We start from the raw sequence: 19368 nt of genomic DNA on the forward strand, positions 1-19368 counted from the left end.
ACAAATAATAAACAGCAACAAAACAACTATTGTGCTGGTGTATATATTGTTATATTCCTCTTACACAGACTTATGCCTCTCCTCTTACACTCCACCTCGAGTGCAGACAGCTGCAGGCTTTTACATTATGGCTGAGGGGTTAACCAGCTATTAATTAAATGAGGTTATTACCCCTTGGCCATAGTCTACACGAGGTTAAATAAGGATGCGTGACTGTGAGCTAGTTAAATAGCACTATGTAACACAATATTTGTTCCTGAGTAGTAAGTGTTATTTCCTAATTGCTTATGCCTCAAAAGTATAGAAAATGGCTATTATTCCCCACAAACTTTGCTTTTGTGACCAGGGCAGTGATATTTTGAAATATCACTATTTCTAATGGGAAAACGGGCAAATGTGTGTCTTTTCGTTCACATAAAGTCAGAAAAAAACAACATATGAATCCAAATTAACATGTATTTATACTAAAGTAATACAAAAATGACTACAAAAGATTTAGAAGTGAGTAGTTTTTCGAGATTTACGAATATACTGTAAATACATTTGCCCCTTTAAAATGCCCCTTTTCCCAATGGAAATAGTGAAATATCACTGTCCTGGTCACAAAAGCAAAGTTTGTGGGGAATAATAGCCATGTTCTATACTTTTGAGGCATAAGCAATTAGGAAATAACACTTACTACCCAGGAACCAAAAAAAAAAAAAAAGATTGTTACACGGTGTAATCAGTAGCTGATCAGTCACGCATCCTCACAAGGTTTTTAAAAATAAAAACAATAACCTGGTGGACGGTGTCTCACTCGTCCGGCCGAACAATACTAATAATAATAATAATATCAGACGGCTTTCGCCGTGGCATTAACACATAAATCAAAACAATAACAAAGGGGCGGGACACTCCGTCACAGAAGTGAACGAGAAAAAAAAATAGAACTTACAACGACATTGCATGACAAAACATGCTGCATTTGCAGCGAAATACCCAGAAGCGGAAAAAGGCCTGCGAGGAGCTGCAAAGAAAAATGAAAGAGGGGCAAAGTAAACTACTGGCATGGTTGAATAAAGGTTGAAGTTTAAATTCAGCATGTTTCACGGGCTCTTTATAGATTGTTTGCAAAGGTACGCCTTTCAGTGATTGCGAATGTGTGAAGAGCTGTATGCTTAATATAGCCAAAGAGCTATTTGAAGAATTTCCTAACAAAGACAAAATCTTGCAGCAAATAGAAGATATGCCTTTATCTGCAAAAACAGTTCACAATCGAGCTATGAAAATGGCGGATCAAGTTGACAAGCAGCAAATAGAAAATATAAGTTCTGCTACATATTGCTTTGGATGAGTCAACAGATGTCTGTGATGTTGCACAACTATGTATTCTCAGGCGATAAATATGTGGCAACTTAGTACGAGAAGAAATGCTTGCAATTCTGCCAATGAAAAATCAAACAAGAGGCAAAGACATATTTAAAACTGCTGGATTTTGTTAGCGAGAAGCAGATACAGTTGGGGAGCTTGTTTCAGTTTGCACTGACGGTGCACCCAGCATGATGGGTAAACACAAGGGATTCATTGCTCTTTTGTCAGAAAAACAGAAATGTCCTATTCTAAGTTTTCACTGTATTACGCACCAGGAAGCACTTTCTGCCCAGTTGTGTGGTGTACAATTTTGTGTTGTAATGGCATTGGTAGTGCGTATTGGCGGTTGGATACCTGCCCAAGTCCTCAATCACCGTCAATTCCAGTCCCTTAAGAAGAAGTGGATTGTGAGTATCCAGGACCGTTGATGCTTAACCATGTACGTTGGCTGTCCCATGGCAATGTTTTAGCTTGCTTTGCTGCCTGCTTAAAAGAAGACATTCCTTGAAATGAAAGTTTCAGACTGCGACTGGCTTCTCAAGTTTTATTATCTTGTGGACATTACAGGTCACTTGAAATCAACTTAATGTTAAACTTCAAGGGCAAAGAAACACCACGGTTCATACATTTTTCAAAATCAAAATTCAAGACTTCAAGACTTTTTCCAGACTTCCATTATCAAGGAGGAACTTTTCTGTGTCTGCTTTCACTGTGGAGACATCTATTTCTGAGATTTTCTTCTTGGACTAAGTCCTTGAGCATTTTTTCTGCAACAAACCCAACTTCACTATAATGTCTTATTTGTGGTTTGAAGAACTGTCAGTCAAATCCTCTAAGAACAGTTTTGATGCAGCTGTCACCCTTTTCATGACTTCAGCTGTGATGAATCTGTGCATTAAACCTGTCAGTCTTGAGCAAATCACCAGCAAGGAAAGGCAACATGGGATTGTTCGTTTGATACTTTGTTAGAAAAGGCACACAATCTCTAGCAACGGACAGAAACGTATTGGCTTTGACGAGGAACATGGGAGCTGCATGGGAGTTCCTCAACAATACTGAAACATTTGTTCTTGGGATGCGGTACTGTATGAGTACTAACACTGGAGACGTATGTCTGGACGTGTGGCCACATTTCAATAGCTCTTACCATAACGTCAACGTGTTCTTACCAGCAATGCTGACAGTACTGCTTTGGAAAGATGTTGGAATTGGTGACTTTTGTGAAGTCTTTACGCCTAGCTGGGGAGTCCTTAAACAGCCAGCATAGTGAACTCAGTTTGTTCCACACCCCAGTCAGTTTTGCTCCTACCAGTTCTGAATGCATTATGTGAAGTCCACAGCTTCCAATTTAAGCAGTTCATAGCCAGTTTCCTCCTCAAGGTTTGTTGTAAGCATGTTGAACGTCTTCCAATTTAAATTGGGGCCATCCATGGATAGTTGTAGAATGCCACAAATTCCTACAGAGTCACAGCTGCCTCAAACACAAGCATAAAGGGCACCAGCAAGTGCATGTCCAAGGAAATGCTAGTCTAAAAATCTCGAAGACACCTGATCTCTGTCCCAAAAGCGAATGTGCATATCCAACTGTTTCGACTGCAGATGATTATTTAGACTTTCATCGAACAGAACATAGTTATTTGCAGACTTCACTTCTGACAACATGAGAGGTGTGAAGTATGATGAGATTCTAAAAGTGGTTAGGTATGCTGTTTTGCTTTCACCACAGCTGAATTTGGATGCAATGTCTCTATCAGATAACATCAGATGAAAAAGGTTGCACACCCACTCAGAGCTCTTGAAAGAGTTATGATTGTTGAATATGTTGACAGCCCAACAGATTTCGGCAGAGAGAACACTATTCCCACTCACAAAACTTGCCACAGTTGATGATGCCATAGGCCTTGGTATAGAAGATGATGTCCTGAAAATCAGCAATCAGAATTTTAGATAATGCAGGACACACAGAAGCAGTTATGCGTAATAATTTCAAAAGAATGCCAATATTAAATTTGGACCGATTACCTTCTTTTGTTTCAAAACATGTTGTGTTTGGATTATATGGCAATATTATATGAGAAGAAGCTGAACTTAGTATGGTAGGATTTGTGAGATTAATTAAAATGTTTTGCTTTGGACATAAAATGTTAACAGTAATGAACCACCATCGTTCAGACAGAAATGACTTCTGTTAAATACAGTATTTTTTTATTATTATTACAATGTTAAAGGGACTGATGCAGACACACGCATATTCTTTTCAGTTGTTAAAAACCCCCAAGTCCTTTGTATTTCTTTTTTTACAAATCGGAAGAGTTCTATTGAGTGTAACTTGTGCCTTTTTGTTTAACTATCATGCACAACAGTGTTTTTTCGGTTATTGGATCTTCTGTTATGAAAAACGGATGTTTGTTTTTTACTTTGAAAAAGAAAACGTCAATTGCTGACTGCAGCACTACTTTAAAACACTGCAAAACTAGATAGACAAAGGTTTACCGCAAATTCAAGCTCATATTTAATGGCTTTATCCTTAAACCAGTTCATTTAATGTTTTAAGAACTCAACACAGAATTCCTTGCCATTTTTAAGAAGATTACAGATTAGATCTGGCAGAGAACAAGAGGCATATTTTATTTTTACTGAATGATAAATGTATACTGTCAAAAAGAAACTGTGCAAATGGCACGGCAATGTGAAAAGGTCTATGTCACTACATGTTGTGCTTGTAAACTCCTGAAGGTTTATGTGCTTATTCACTCAATAAAAGATCCCCATGGGGGATACAAATTGAAAAGGGAACAACAATTTTCTCACTTGTTTAAAGTACCCTGTGAAAAATTTTGACTGCAATTTGAATAAGCTTTCCCTATTTCCTTTCATATAGTTATAATATGTGTGCACTATAGAGAATATTTAATAAACCAATAAGCCTCATATATTAAGTAGCATGTGCAATGATAACTTAGTTGAAACACTATACAACTGTGTCCTATGTTGTCAGAAGATAATTCTTGGTTGTTTTTTTTTATGAAACTCTTAATTACATAAGCCCGCCTGTGATAACATTATGACAAGGATGATTCACTCTGCTTGCTTTCAACAGATGTTCAATAACAACCATAGGATAATAATCTAGACCCTGTAATCCAGTATTTGTTACAAATCCTCTTTCTGGCAGAGACTCTGCAGTTCTGGTGACCTAGTTCTTGTCACATTCAATTAAAATGTTGGCTTTTTGGAGCACTGCACCACAAAACCCCAGGGATTACACCAATATTATCTCCCTGAAATGAAGGCAGTAAAAAAAAAAATGGCTTTGACCAACTACAAATTGAATGTAGCAGTAGTGGATTCTGCCAGTAAGCCCAAAGATTAGATCAAAGTCCTCCAGAGAAGCTTCAAAGATTAATAGGGACAAGATGTGGGGAGCGGGGGCCGGGGGGGGGGGCAGTATATTGGGGCCTGTTTCCCCACCCCCCCCCCCCGTTTTTTTGTGCATTAAACAAAAAACCACAAAGCTTCATTAGAAACAACACTGCATGGCTTTAATACTGGTTTAATGAACTAGGTCTTTGACAGCAGTCATCATTAGTTTTTTTTCCTAATAAAAACTCAAGTAGCCAAGAACTAACAGAGTTGTTAACATTCCCAAATACATGTTTGTTTGATCTATTTAGATTTTTTCAAAATGAATGTGTGCCTAAATATAAAACAGTGGAAAAACATTCCCTGAAACAGAAATTAAACCATTACCTAATAGGTATTTGTCCTCAAAGACCCTGATAACCTGAATAAGATATATCAAAGCTGCATGTCGGAGCCTGCGATGCAGTCGACGGCATAACTGAACTGCAGACACAGACATCGTCATCATTTTTCTTTCAAGCCTGCTGCAATCATGGATGCAGCGACCTTGAAGGTTAATGGTTACACTTCTATTTCAGAGAACCAGGGTTATGATAATAACCTAATGTTTCCTATCAACTACAAAATGTAACCATTACCTAATGGGTAGAAACACCAAAGCTGTTGCAAGGCAATATTGCAGACCAGCCAGAATGCCACAAGGTTAAGCAAGGCTACCTTGCATTTTACCATTAGGAACCCCACTACAAGTAGCTAGGGCTAAAAAATGGAAGGAGAAGTCACCTCTATATTATGTTGTAAGGGTTGACCCTGAAGCTTAGTGGATGTGATTGCAAGCAAGAAAGCCGCTTTCAACGATAAGTACCTCAACTCAGCTGAATGCAAGGGCTCAAAAGGGGGCTTCATAAGTGCTTCAAGCACCACATTAAGCCTCCAACGAGGGACAATGTCCTTCTAGGCATTGTCATTCATTAAAAATTGCGACGCCAGAAAATACCTTTAGTGTAGAGAGGGATTTCCCCTCATCAAATAGGTCCTGTAATAATTGCAGTATAACTGCCATGGGACAGGTCGTGGGGTCAAAACCCTTAGGCAGGCACCACGTCTGAAAAATGCCCTACTTGTACCCATACCGGGAATGCATGGACGCTGCTTTGCCATTCTGCAAGGTGTCAACGACCCTATTGGATAACCCTAGATGGCTCTAATGTTGTTGTTCAGAGGCCAGACTCAGAGCTGCAGGCTCGATGGGCTGGGATGCCACAATGTCCCCCGTGCCTGACTGCGCAGGTCGCAGCGTTTTTGCAAAAGCCATGGCTGGCCGCTCAGGATGTCTATCAGAGCTGAGAACCACAATCTCCTGGGCCAGTAAGGGGCTACAAATAGCCCCCTGACCCAGTCTTGTCTGATCTTTTTCAGGCACAGCGGAAGCATGTGAAAGGTATACAGCTGCTGCCTCTGCCACTGGTGTGCCAAGGCATCTATTGCCAGCGGGTCCCCGGCTCCTGTTATGGAGAACCAGAGTGGACAGTGGGTCGATTCCTGGGAGCCAAATAGGTCTATCTGTGCACTCCTGAAATATTGCCAAATGAGTCTCGCCACCTCTGGGTGAAGCCTCCATTCTGAGGCACTAGGGACTCCCCTTGAGAGGAGGTCCGCCAACCAGTTTATCACCCCGGGCTATTCCATGGAGACTGGGGGACCTGAGGCCTACCTGGTGGTTTATGTAAGTCACTACGTTAGTGTTGTCCTTCTGGACAAGCACGTGTCTCCCTTAAACCTTCTGTAAAAGATTCTAGAAACCATTGCCTGACAGATATGGAGACACTGGGGACAATTCTAAAGTAGTCAGCCGCATGCACAACACCTGGAATATAAATACAGCAATTTCAACCACAGAAATTACTTAAACGTAGTTTAAATTCACAATATGCTTATAAAAAACAAGACTAATAAAACTCCATCTGGAACAACGGTAGAAAAGAGAGAATAAATAATATTAATAATACTGTGTCACCAATCTGCGGAGTACAGGAGCAGGCAAGCCCGCTGCTGCCACTGGCCAGAAGGCCGTGGAAAAACAGTAAAACACAAATAAATCATTTAAACATTTTTTTTTTGCTTTAGCATTTTATTCCAAAGGGAAAAAACAAGCAGAAATAAAATAAGACAAGCTTATCTGACTGCTTCTGGTCGAAGACAGTGGATTTTCAATCTCTCGAAATGCTGAGTCATGCTCTATGTGGCTGAAAAGGCTGAATAGAAAATGGCATCAAGCGACATACTGCACGCAGTTTTGTCTTCTGTGGGGGCGGAAATTGGCGTGCTGACGTCATGAGCATAAGATGCAGCTTTGATAGAAGTTTTCAGGTGAACTGGGTATAAAAGATTAACCCATTGTGCAATGGAATACATTTCGTACCAGATGACTTAAATGTGAGGCAGCAAAAAAATAAAACTAATAAATAAATAATTAATTGTATATATGACAAGGCAAATTTACTCTGTTTATTTTACTAAATTTTCAAAAGCATATGTTTAACGGAAACTTATGATTGCTTCTTGGAAGGTGAAAAGATCACTTAGCAACATTATACCTGCGGTGCACTGGCTAGCCAAACCATAAAGTAACCTGGATTACATCTGTTTCAATAATAGACAGAAAGCCTACTGCTGGTTTTTAAAGGTTTCAGACCACTGTAATTATGCACAGAAAAGGAAAGACCTTTTGATGTCTGCAAAAGGAATTCATGTTCTATCATGGTCTTCAGAAAGAAAGAAACACGCAAATAAAATCCCCAAATGTTTTCAATATTTCAATAATGTTTTGCTGAACTGCAAGCTGCACTTGCAATTCCAGTGTAGCAGCACATCTTCAATTTGGACTTGCTCAGAATACAACTAAATTCCTGTCTGTATGACAGAACAGATTATTTTTTGATCAATAGAAGTCGGCAGCCTAGGCATTTGTGGTTTCTCTCTGGAAAGCATTTGCGGCCACAAGCTCAAAGGAGGAAGAAAGAAGAGGGATTAACTCTCCAAGGAAGGTCAAAAGCATAATTTAAAAGTGAGCCAAGAGGAGCAGCTGTGTCTGTCAGTCCAGCAATATGGAAACAATGTACACCACATGTCAAAGAATGGGACTGTAGGGCAAGCAAACCTTACACTCTACAGTATTGTTTACTGGCAATATTTTACATTTATTAAAAGCTATGATTTCCGTTTAAGCAGGTGCTAAACACTGTAATCAATAAAGCTATTGGCTTGATCTTTCCCACATGTTATGCTTTGAAAAAGGAAGCTTCTACCAATGTATTTTTTTTTTGTACTAGTATAGTATGTAAACAGGTCAACTATACTGTGTGTTTGTACAAATGCCTTGTTTTGTTCATACTGTATAATGTCTCAAAAATAGATGTATTAGAAATTATTACGTTATCTTTAATATCATTATTTTTAACTAGAAATCTGACTTTTGTGTGTGATTTGTTTAGTAATATGCAGAGTGCGTTTTGCACCTGGCAAAACCTTTATCAAGTAGCATTTAGAACGTCAGGATCCACCTCCTATACTGCATTGTTAAAGAATGTAAAGAATTGTTGTGCATGGCATTTACAGAAGGTCGGTTGACAAGCCCTTCAATCTGAAATGTGTCTTAGTGTTGTGCATCAAGACTACTGCCTGTATTTACTGTCCACAAAGTGTCCTCACACAAGATAGTAGGGTTACTATTAAATGTACTTTCATATTCTTGCTGAGTTATTATTTACAGTATAAAAGGATATCATGTGCTAGTTTCAGATGGTATGATAACTGCATGACAACCAGAACAAAAGATTAAATCAAATACCTATGTTTTTAAATTTTATTTTATTGTGTCTAAGAGATATAAAAGCCCACCTAAGCAGAAACATCAGTATGTTTCCTTAAAAAAAAAAAAAAAAAAGTGATATCATCTGTGCAGTTGGCTCTATTTTTCCTGAAAGATTTGTTATTTTATTCATACAAATGTATAATTTATCATCTGATCTTTTCTTACACAGGCAGTCATGTTTTTGCTTTAGTTAAAACAAACTTTCCTTAAATGTTTACTTTCCCTTTCCTTAAATGTTTACTGAACAATGATGTATTATATATCTAGTTTCGCCAATGGCTTCCGGGCGAATCCCAGTTACCACTTTTTGGTTTTCATCCACTAAGCGGTGTTAAATGACCTGAGCTACTGCGTGGTAAGAGAAACCCATACTGCGCGCAAAAAGGAAGGAGTGACCGCTGTATTCACTAATATAATAATATACACGAATAAGGCAAGCTGAATGATTCATTTGCCAGTCATCAAAGCATGCGAAATGCTGCACGCTTTACACACCCTTTATTTTAGTATCTGGGCACTCCAAAGGACAGGTAGTCCGGCTCTCACTTTGTCAGAATGACAGCGACCAAGGAGGGTCTCTTCAGTGGGTCTCCGTAGGATGAGGGGAGGCGGCCCGGTGTTTCGCAGATTTCTGTATCCTCATAGAATTCTGTATCCCTTTAGATTTGACACCTGCGTAGATCAAGATCACTATACGTGAACGCTTGATGTTTCCGAACAATATTTACATGTAATAAAATTAAAACGTGTTTAAAAAAAAAAGTTTTATAAGGTTACTTTTAATCAAGGGTATTGAGCAATGCAGGAGGCTGAGCGCATTGCAGAAAATCAGAGTGGTGTTAAATGTGTTGTTTTATTTTGCTACAGAATTAGTTTGGACTTGTTTTCAATATTTGTTGCAAACTGCAGCAGGATTCAATGGCAGAGAACACAGCAGGAATATCGCGCTTTCACATCCAACTTTGAAGAATCATGCAGGGATACAGACTTCTGCGTAACACTGGGAATGTCTTGACGGTCAAAGCAGAGAAACAGAAAATAATTAACTGAAAACAAATATGTGTTTGTTCACCTTTATCCCCCTCTTGTGTATTTTGAAGGTACCTCGTTACCGAAACGTTGGCTAAATATAAATGTGTTTCTTTTAAAGGGATTGCAAGTGTGCGGTTTACTTCCTTTTTTTTTTTTCTTTTAAGAAACTTTAACCTTCCAGCTGCTTATCCGGCGATTTCGACATGCTGCACAGGCTAGTCACAATTTGTGCAGTACTCACAATTGTCTTTTCCATGACAAAAATGCTAATGTCTTCAGGGCCAAAATAATTCAGTGTAATTCATGTGTTAAAAGAACAAAACTGTCTCTTGACTGTTTCGACAATACAATGTCATAATGGAAAAATGTTACAGAGCACTGTCTACTCCTACAATGCATCTTGCATTGAGAAATATACGTTTAGAATCGGAATAAAGGAAATAATTATGTAATACAGTTCACGTGCAGTCATCTTCTGGCAAGTTGCGTAATCAGAATCATATCATTATCTTCAGTATTACAAAACCGTGTGTTAAAATATTGCCCTATTAATCCACAAAACCAACGAAATACATCCTATGTAGCCTATATTTGACATTTTATTGCAGTGTTCTGTGGAACACGGGCAATAATTTATCCTGCAAAAAATTTAATACAGTACCTTAAAGCAGATAAAAACGTTTATCATGTTTCCCACACAGCACTACTTATGATCTGCTCTATTTATATTGTGATTTAGACAGACACTGGCTGGTTTCAATATGTGGTAAACTTAACACGCGCTGAGACACTTAGGAAAGTCAGTACCTTTAAGTAAATATGGTTTTATATCAAGTCCCTCCCTAGCAGTATTAGGGGTTAGAATGTGAATACATTTCCATGGACCACCATTATTAATTGTATGTAAATGACTGTCATGCTGTATCTTTTTCCAAGCGATTCATTTTGTGGGCAAAGTCATTTGCCACTGGTTAATGAATATAGCAGGTGTGCAAAGCACGCAGTAACGGGCTTATTGCATGGTAAACTGGTTACCGCTGTTTAGTGTTTTTCGTTACTCACCTGCGTCCATTCGGGCAAATCTACACTGGCCCAGAACTTGAAAAAGATAACTGGGAGAAACCCATTTTTTCAACAGTTTTCACAGAAGTTCGGGACTAGCCCAGCCGAGTCGAGTTTTGTCCAACGCTTCTAAATCGATGCTGAGGTGAAAATAAAAATGTCCAATTTATTTTCATACGTGCTGTTTAAAATATACATATAGGCACTGCATAGCAAAAGAACACTACACTCAGTGCTGCATCTCCAGCCAAGACCCATCCCTTGTTCTCTGTATTTATCACATACCTCTTCATAGTCGTGCATACTGATAAATCCTCTCCTGATCACTTGTTTTATCACCAAACTCCTCAATAATCCTCATTATTTTATTACTATAGCACCTCAAAAAGCTCTGGAAATGTCAGCGATATTCAAGGGTTAATGTAATAAAAACTAAATGTACTGGTAATAAAAAAATCAACTCCCATATCAAACACCTACCTTTATACTGGCCCTTATAATCGGCACGGCACCGATATAAGTTTAAAAAAACACAATTGGCTATGGGCAGTTTTTGCTATTTCAGTCGATAATATACACCGATATTCATGCTTGAATTTCTTCCAGCACAGAACTGAATGTTTGGTCAGACGCACTTACTAACGACACAATGTTTGGGCGAAAAGTCACTTTCATTTTTATAGTCGTGGGTTGCGTGATTGACATGTCAATGTATATGCACGTCATTAGAATTTTAGAATCCTTCTATCCCCACCAGTTCAACTAGTAATAAAAAAATATATGGATTTTGTATAAACATCCCCACTCCCCTCCCTCTGAAATTGTTTTGGGCTTGTTTTGAAAGGCAGTGCCGCTTTTTTTTCTTGTGAGACTTGACAACACTGTGTGTAATGTGCTAGCATCCTGCAGTAAGTAAGTCTGAAAAGAGCAGTGTTTGGATTTTATTTACTTATTTTTAATAACTGAAGACAACAATAGAACAGCAAGTTGTGTGCAGCAGAAAAGACCTGATGCATTAAATCCACGATGAACTGTGAGTAGAATATTATTCTGATGCTTTAAAAATTATTATTATTATTAGTAGTCGCAGTAGTTTAGAGTACATGTAACCTATAAAGTTACCGGACTGTAACATTACTTTCCTAAGTAACGCGTTGTAGTTGGTTTCAGGCTGACAACACTTTAATGAATATGGGAATTTATTATTCGTATTAAAATAGTATTAACCAGGCAATTATTGTTGAAATGCAGCATCGATGCGCAGTTAGTTACAAAACTGCTTCTGCAATGTCTCTGCTCCGTCTCTCTCTCCCTCTCTTTGGCAGCTTGGCATCGCCTCAGCTCCTCCCCCGTGTGGTGGCTCATTTGATCAAATCCTTAAACGTGAACAGCTTAGCTGAAAAGTACTTTAAAACCAAGACAACAATTTCCCTAACTTGCAACATTTGAATGTAAATTCTTTCCTACTTTCACCTGAAGAAGAGACCTTTGAGGTCTTGAAAGCTTGTGAATAATTACTATTTAGTTAGTCCAATAAAAGGTATCAAATCTCCTTCTCTTTGTCTATCACCTCTGGACTAATACGCCTAACTTCCAAAGAGTTGTGGGATCCCTGAACGTAAAATGGGAATTCACTTTTGTAGTTTTTGTTTCTCTTGCTTATCTGCATTGGTTGCGGGTGTATTCGGTGGCCTTTTCAAACAGGAATTGATTACTGTGCCATCTTTTGTTAAGTAACTAATTCAAGTGGATATATTTATGACATCTTCTTGTTTTTGATAAAGTGACACTTTAAGTCGAGCTGCATTTTTAAGCAGTGTATGCTTAAAATAAGAACTTAACAAAAGTTGTTGTAGTTGACATTGCATAGGCTACATTTATTTTCTGTTGTACAGTATAGGTATAAGTTATAATACGCAATGTTTGACAGTAAGTGGCTACAATAGTTAATGTCAGTTTACATATTTTTTTTTCTACAGAAGTGTTTTTACAAGTACAAATGCAAAGTGTTATTTTTGTGTGACACTTGTAAAACAAATGTATAAATTGCTGTTAAGCACACAATATAAATACCATGTCATTCTTTGTATTCATTTTCTGAAGTAAATGCAACAAGTAAACAATACCTGTTCATTTGTCATAAATATAACAAGTAAACGACATCTGTTCATTTTTTTAACATTTAGAATTATAAAACAGTTTAAGTTCCTGATGTCTTGTTCTAGTAGTTTACTATAGCTTACCTGCCAATATGGGTAGATAACTATCTGCTAAGTATCAGCCAAGAAAATCTTTATCGGTGCACCCCTTATTGAGTATGTTAAAGTGTAAATATTGAACATTTTTCTCCGTAAATAGGATTAAAATCAAAAAGTTACGTGTCACAATATTCTTAGAACTTTTTCCAAGGGTTATCTATTCTGAAATATTTCTAAAAACCCTGTCCCGCTCACACAAAGGCTCACAGCTCTGCTTGATGCTTATTAAAAACTTACCTTGGCTTTCCCATCTTGAGCTGACATGTACCCAACACACATGCTCTCTGTCGTATGGCTCCAAAGGAATTCCACTATAAAATGAAATGCAAACAAAAGCATACATTACAGAAAAAAAAGTCTGCAATAATCCTAAATCATGACAGATCTCTCCAAAGAGAAGTGATTTTGGAGACCAGTGGAAATTTGGTCTTTTAAAACCATTTTTAGCATTATTTTTATTTTAGAAAATGTAACACATTTTCTCAGAACAACCGTTTTTTCGGGCCACTGTCAATCACCTGAAAACACATGACAGCTGAGCTGCGTTTCCATCGTTGGTTGTTTAATCTACTACTACAGCTTTGTACTTGGCTTCCTGTACTTCATTCTGAATCTTATTAGAGATACCTGAGGATACTGTGGCTATTGACAAGCGATTGCTTAACATGCTGTCATAGTCAGAAATCAGAGAAGGTAATTGCACATAATTACCTCTATTTGAGGTGCCATTTTATTACTACTCTAAGATAATGCTTTGAAGATCATGTCCTTTTAAAGATTTGAGTTTGATCTTGAAAAAAACCTGCTTGTTGCTCCTTTACAACATTTCAAACCAAATGTCCAGGCATTACATGAGGATGAGGTAACCACATTTTACATACTGACCAGTTATATTTTACCAGTGAAACATATCCCCCAACCAAGATCAAAAATAGTACTGCTGTGACAAACATGTTTTTAATGGCTCAATATTCTTTAAAAATTCAAATGATAATTCAAATATTCTTTCATTTTTAATTAATTAAAAACAAAAAGGGACAGGCAGGGTGAAAACTCTGCACACTAATAATTATATGCATTTTACTTGATTTGGCTAAGATTGGGAAACAACTCCTTGTGCTGAAACTGACCGTCAGCCAGCCTGATACACTACCATATACACTAACCAGTGGCGGTTGGTGGTCTAAAAAAAAATGGAGAGGCAGGGAAAAAGCAGAGGTCCTGGGTCCCATTAAGCCACCAGCAGCAGAAGAATATTACTGTTCTATTCTGACTGACAACACATTTCATATCTTCTAAACGCATCGCGCACCCTGTACAGTGGATCTCAAAAATATTCACCCCCCCCCCCTTGGACTTTTCCACATTTTATTGTGTTACAACATGGAATCAAAATGGATTTCATTCAGAGTTTTTGCCACTGATCAACACAAAAAAGTCCATAATGTCAAAGTGAAAAATAAAATCTACAAATTGTTCTAAATTAATTACAAATACAAAACAAAAAATAATTGATTGCATTCAACCCCTTGAGTCAATATTTGCTAGAGGCACCTTTGGCAGCAATTACAGCCATGAGTCTATTTGGTAAGTCTCTACCAGCTTTGCACATCTGGACACTGCAATTTTTGCCCATTCTTCTTTGCAAAATTGCTCAAGCTCCGTCAAGTCTTTCCACATATTCTCAATTGGATTGATGTCTGGGCTTTGACTGGGCCACTCCATGACATTGACCTTTTTGTTTTTAAGCCACTCCAGTGTGGCTTTGGCTGTATGTTTGGGGTCATTGTCCTGCTGGAAGATGAATCTTCTCCTAGGCCTCTTGCAGACTTCAGCAGGTTTTCCTCCAGTATTTCTCTGTACTTTGCTGCATCCATTTTGCCCTCTATCTTCACACGCTTTCCCAGCCCTGACGCAGAGAATCATCCCATAACATGATGCTGCCACCACCATGCTTCATGGTAGGGATGGTGTTCTCAAGATGATGTGCGGTGTTAGGCTTGCGCCAAACATAGGGCTTAGCATTGAGGCCAAAAAGCTCTATTTTGGTCTCATCAGACCATAGAATCTTCTTCCAGTTGGTCTCAGAGTCTCCCAAATGCCTTCTGGCAAACACTAGCCGAGATTTGATGTGAGTTTTTTTCAACAATGGCTTTCTTTTTGCCACTCTCCCATAAAGGGCACTTTTGTGAAGCACCCGGGCTATTGTTGCCGTATGCACAGTGTCTCACAGCTCAGCTGTGGAAGACTGTAACTCCTTTAGAGTTGCCATAGGCCTCTTGGTGGCCTCCCTGACTAGTGTCCTTCTCGCCCGGATACTCAGCTGTTGAGGACGGCCTGTTCTAGACAGATTCACAGTTGTGCCATATTCTCTCCATTTCTTAATAATGGACTTTAGTGTGCTCCGCGGGATATTCAATGGCGTGGAAATGTAGTTTTTGTTAGGAAATGTACTAACCAACTGTGGGACCTCCCAGAGAGAGGTGTATTTAACCTGAAATCACGTGAAACACCTTAATTGCACACAGGTGGACTCCATTCAACAAATTATGTGACTTCTAAAGACAATTGGTTGCACCAGAGTTTATTTAGGTGTGTCATATCAAAGAGGTTGAATACTTATGCAATCAATTATTTTCTGTTTTACATTTGTAATTAATTTAGAACAATTTGTAGATTTTATTTTTCACTTTGACATTATGGACTTTTTTGTGTTGATCAGTGGCAAAAACTCCCAATTAAATCCATTTTGTTTCCATGTTGTAACACAATAAAATGTGGAAAAGTCCAAGGGGGGTGAATGCTTTTGAGAGCCACTGCGCATATATATATATATATATCTATATATATATATATATATATATATATATATATATATATATCTATATATATATATATATGGCAGGAAATGGTGTTGCGGTGACATCAGACCAGAAGGAAGCACACACAGGCCAAGTAGCTGCAGTTTCAACAAAGACATGGCGTGTGCCGTTTATTAAAGCATAAAAATAAATAAAATGTTTAAACAGAAAACACTGCTCACAGAGCAAAAATAAATAAATCTCGAACACAATAATAACAGTTAAGGTCCGGCTGGGCAGTAGCCTTCACGGATCCTTTCAGTTTAGTTTTTTAAATTAATCTCGCGCCTCGCTCTCTCGCTCTCCACTTCAGAACACCCATCCCAACCATGGAGAGCTGCAGGCTTTTTATACAGGTGCCCATCTCCTGATTAGTAACAAATTAATCACTTCATTCGGGAAATAGCTGCCTTCTGCATGAGGTCTTAAATCAGCAACTGGCAGGACGGGCTGCCGATCTTATCTCTGTCAGAATAAAAACAACAACAAAACAAACTCATGGCGTTCCACCGTCATATATATATATATATATATATATATATATATATATATATATATATATATATATATATATATACACACACACACACACAATAAACAAATACAAAATAACACAGGGGTGGAGGGGGAGACCCTGTTCTAAAAATAAATACTGTACAGGGCTGCTCGCCCTGTTATATATATATATATATATATATATATATATATATATATATATATATATATATATATATATATATATATATACACACACACACACACAGTGCCTTGCAAAAGTATTCAGACCCCTGACAAATTCTCTCATATTACTGAATTACAAATGGTACACTGAAATTTTGTTCTGTTTGATATTTTATTTTTAAACACTGAAACTCAGAATCAATTATTGTAAGGTGACATTGGTTTTATGTTGGGAAATATTTTTAAGAAAAATAAAAAAAACTGAAATATCTTGCTTGCATAAGTATTCAACCCCTGTGCTGTGGAAGCTCCCAGTTTGCACCGATGAAAGAAATTGCCCTAACGAGGACACAATTACCTTACCATTGGCCTCCACCTGTGAACCATTAAAGTTGCTGTCACATTTTCTGGATAAAAACCCCACTGTTGAAGGATCATTGGTAAGGCTGTGAATCTGAAGGAAAATGAAGACCAAAGAGCATTCTACAGAAGTTAGAGATAAAGTAATACAAATGCACAGATTTGGGAAAGGGTACAAAATAATATCCAAGTGTTTGGATATCCCAGTGAGCACAGTTGGATCAATAATCAGGAAGTGGAAGCTGCATCACACCACCCAGGCACTGCCAAGAAAAGGCCGTCCCTCAAAACTCAGCACTCAAACAAGAAGAAGACTTGTGAGAGAAGCCACAGAGAGGCCAACAATCACTTTGAAGGAGCTATAGAGTTCAGTGGCTGAGAGTGGAGTAATGGTGCACCAGGCAACCAGTCAACCATATCAAGAGCTCTGCATAACAATGGCCTGTATGGGAGGGTGGCAAGAAAGAAGCCGATACTCAAAAAGTACCATCTGAAAGCATGTCTGGAGTTTGCCAGAAAGCATGAGAGTGACCCAGCTGCGACGTGAGAAAAGGTTTTGTGGTCAGATGAGACCAAGATAGAGCTGTTTGGCCAAAACTCAAAGCGCTATGTGTGGCGCAAACCTAACACTGCCCATGCCTCAAGACACACCATCCCTACAGTGAAGTATGGTGGTGGCAGCATCATGCTGTGGGGATGACTCTCATCAGCAGGGACTGGGCATCTTGTTACAACTGAAGGAAGAATGGATGGAGCAAAATACAGGAAAATACTGCAAAGAATCTGCTAAAAAACTGAACCTTGGGAGGAAATTCACCTTTCAGCAGGACAATGATTCCCAAGCACAAGGCCAAAGCAACATTGAAGTGGCTCAAGAACAAAAAGGTGAATGTCCTACAGTGGCCCAGTCAAAGTCCTGATCTCAATCCCATTGAGAATCTGTTGCACTATTTGAAAATGACAGTCCACAAGCGTCGTCCAACCAACCTGAACAACCTGGAGCAAATCTGCCATGAAGAACGGGCCAAAATCACTCCGACACTGTGTGCAAAGCTGGTACATACTTACCCCAAAAGACTTAAAGCTGTTATTGCAGTGAAAGGTGGCTCTACCAAATATTAATGTGTGGGGGTTGAATACTTATGCAAGCAAGATATTTCAGTTTTTTATTTTTCTTAAAAATATTTCCCAACATAAAACCAATGTCACCTTACAATAATTGATTTTGATTTTAAGCGTTTAAAAATAAAATATTGAACAGAACGAAATTTCAATGTACCATTTGTAATTTAGTAATATGAGAGAATTGGTCAGGGGTCTGAATACTTTTGCAAGGCACTGTGTGTGTATATATATATATATATATATATATATAATATATATATATATATATATATATATATATACACACACACACACACACACACACACACACAGTACATATATTTAATTATTTTTAAAATCTTTTTTTAATCTCGGTTAATCTTGGTTTTAATCACATATTTAATTGATAAAATTATTGCATCTATCTAATTCTAATTTGTTTTATTACTGATACTATTAATATTATTATTATTATTAACATTATCCAAACAACAGTGCATAATAAAAACCCTGTTTTCTTATTTCTGGATTCATTTTGTTGGCCCCTCTTTATGGTTTTATGGTTATTTACATGGAATTATACAGTAAAACTCCAGCATCTGCTGTTAAATTGTTTGAACCAACTGCTCATTCATGATGGAGCCAGTTTATTACTCCATTTACTGCATTTCTAATTAAAGTGTGTATTTTCTTATCACTATCCTTTAAAAGGGTGTTTCATTATTTTGTATAACTTGAAAATATCTAAATAAAACAAAGCATTTACTGAGCAATGGTTATATGTTCCTTAATTGCAAACAATATCTTTTATAATACATTTGGTAATTTAAATGTAAGTCGGTAGCTATGCACTTTGCAACTTAGCCAGTGTCTCCTTGGCATGCTTGTCCTCAATAGGCAGACTGGACTTTCATGTTTCACAGCAATAGAACCCAGGCATGTTTGGTAACGGACCGGTGACCTGACCACTGGTCGGTAGCGGGTTGGAACTGGATCGGTACCTGGATGGTACCGGGTCGGTTTGGTACCAGTTTGGTGTATTCAACACTGGGTCAGTACTGGTTCCAAGACCAGTGCAGTACTGATTCAGAACCTGGTTGGTACCAGGCTGGTTATGTGGCTTTTGTACCATGTAGGACCGGGTCGGTACAGTACCTGGAAGGTACTGGGGCTGTTCAACACCGGTTCAGGAACTCTAGCACCGGGTCGGTACCGGGACTGGTTCAGAGACTTTAGCACCGGGTTGGTGCGGTGGCGGTCCAGCACAGCGCAGGGACTGGTGCAGGCCGATGACCTTGGTACCGGTTCAGCACCGATCCACCGGCTCGCAATCACTGAAGGTGGTAACATACAGGGATGCTTACCTGTAAAAGTATCAGTATCAAGATTCTGGATGGGGATCTCAAGCACAACAGAAAGA

The 19368-nt window shown here is 38.3% G+C and overlaps 1 protein-coding gene across 5 annotated transcripts in view; it reads right to left on the reverse strand.

The window, feature by feature from the left end:
- tasp1 (taspase, threonine aspartase, 1) overlaps nt 1-19368 on the reverse strand; it is an 89601-nt gene that overhangs the window by 5824 nt on the left and 64409 nt on the right. For 4 of the 5 annotated variants that reach the window (XM_041252932.1, XM_041252931.1, XM_041252933.1 and 1 more), the window contains exon 13: nt 13180-13253. The exons of the other annotated variant lie outside the window; for it this stretch is intronic. In XM_041252932.1, the coding sequence (XP_041108866.1) occupies nt 13180-13253 (74 nt within the window). The remainder of the gene's footprint in view (nt 1-13179; nt 13254-19368) is intronic. 5 annotated transcript variants of the gene reach the window in all.

This window comes from Polyodon spathula, chromosome 6 (genome assembly GCF_017654505.1).
Source record: "Polyodon spathula isolate WHYD16114869_AA chromosome 6, ASM1765450v1, whole genome shotgun sequence".
Lineage (NCBI taxonomy): Eukaryota > Metazoa > Chordata > Actinopteri > Acipenseriformes > Polyodontidae > Polyodon > Polyodon spathula.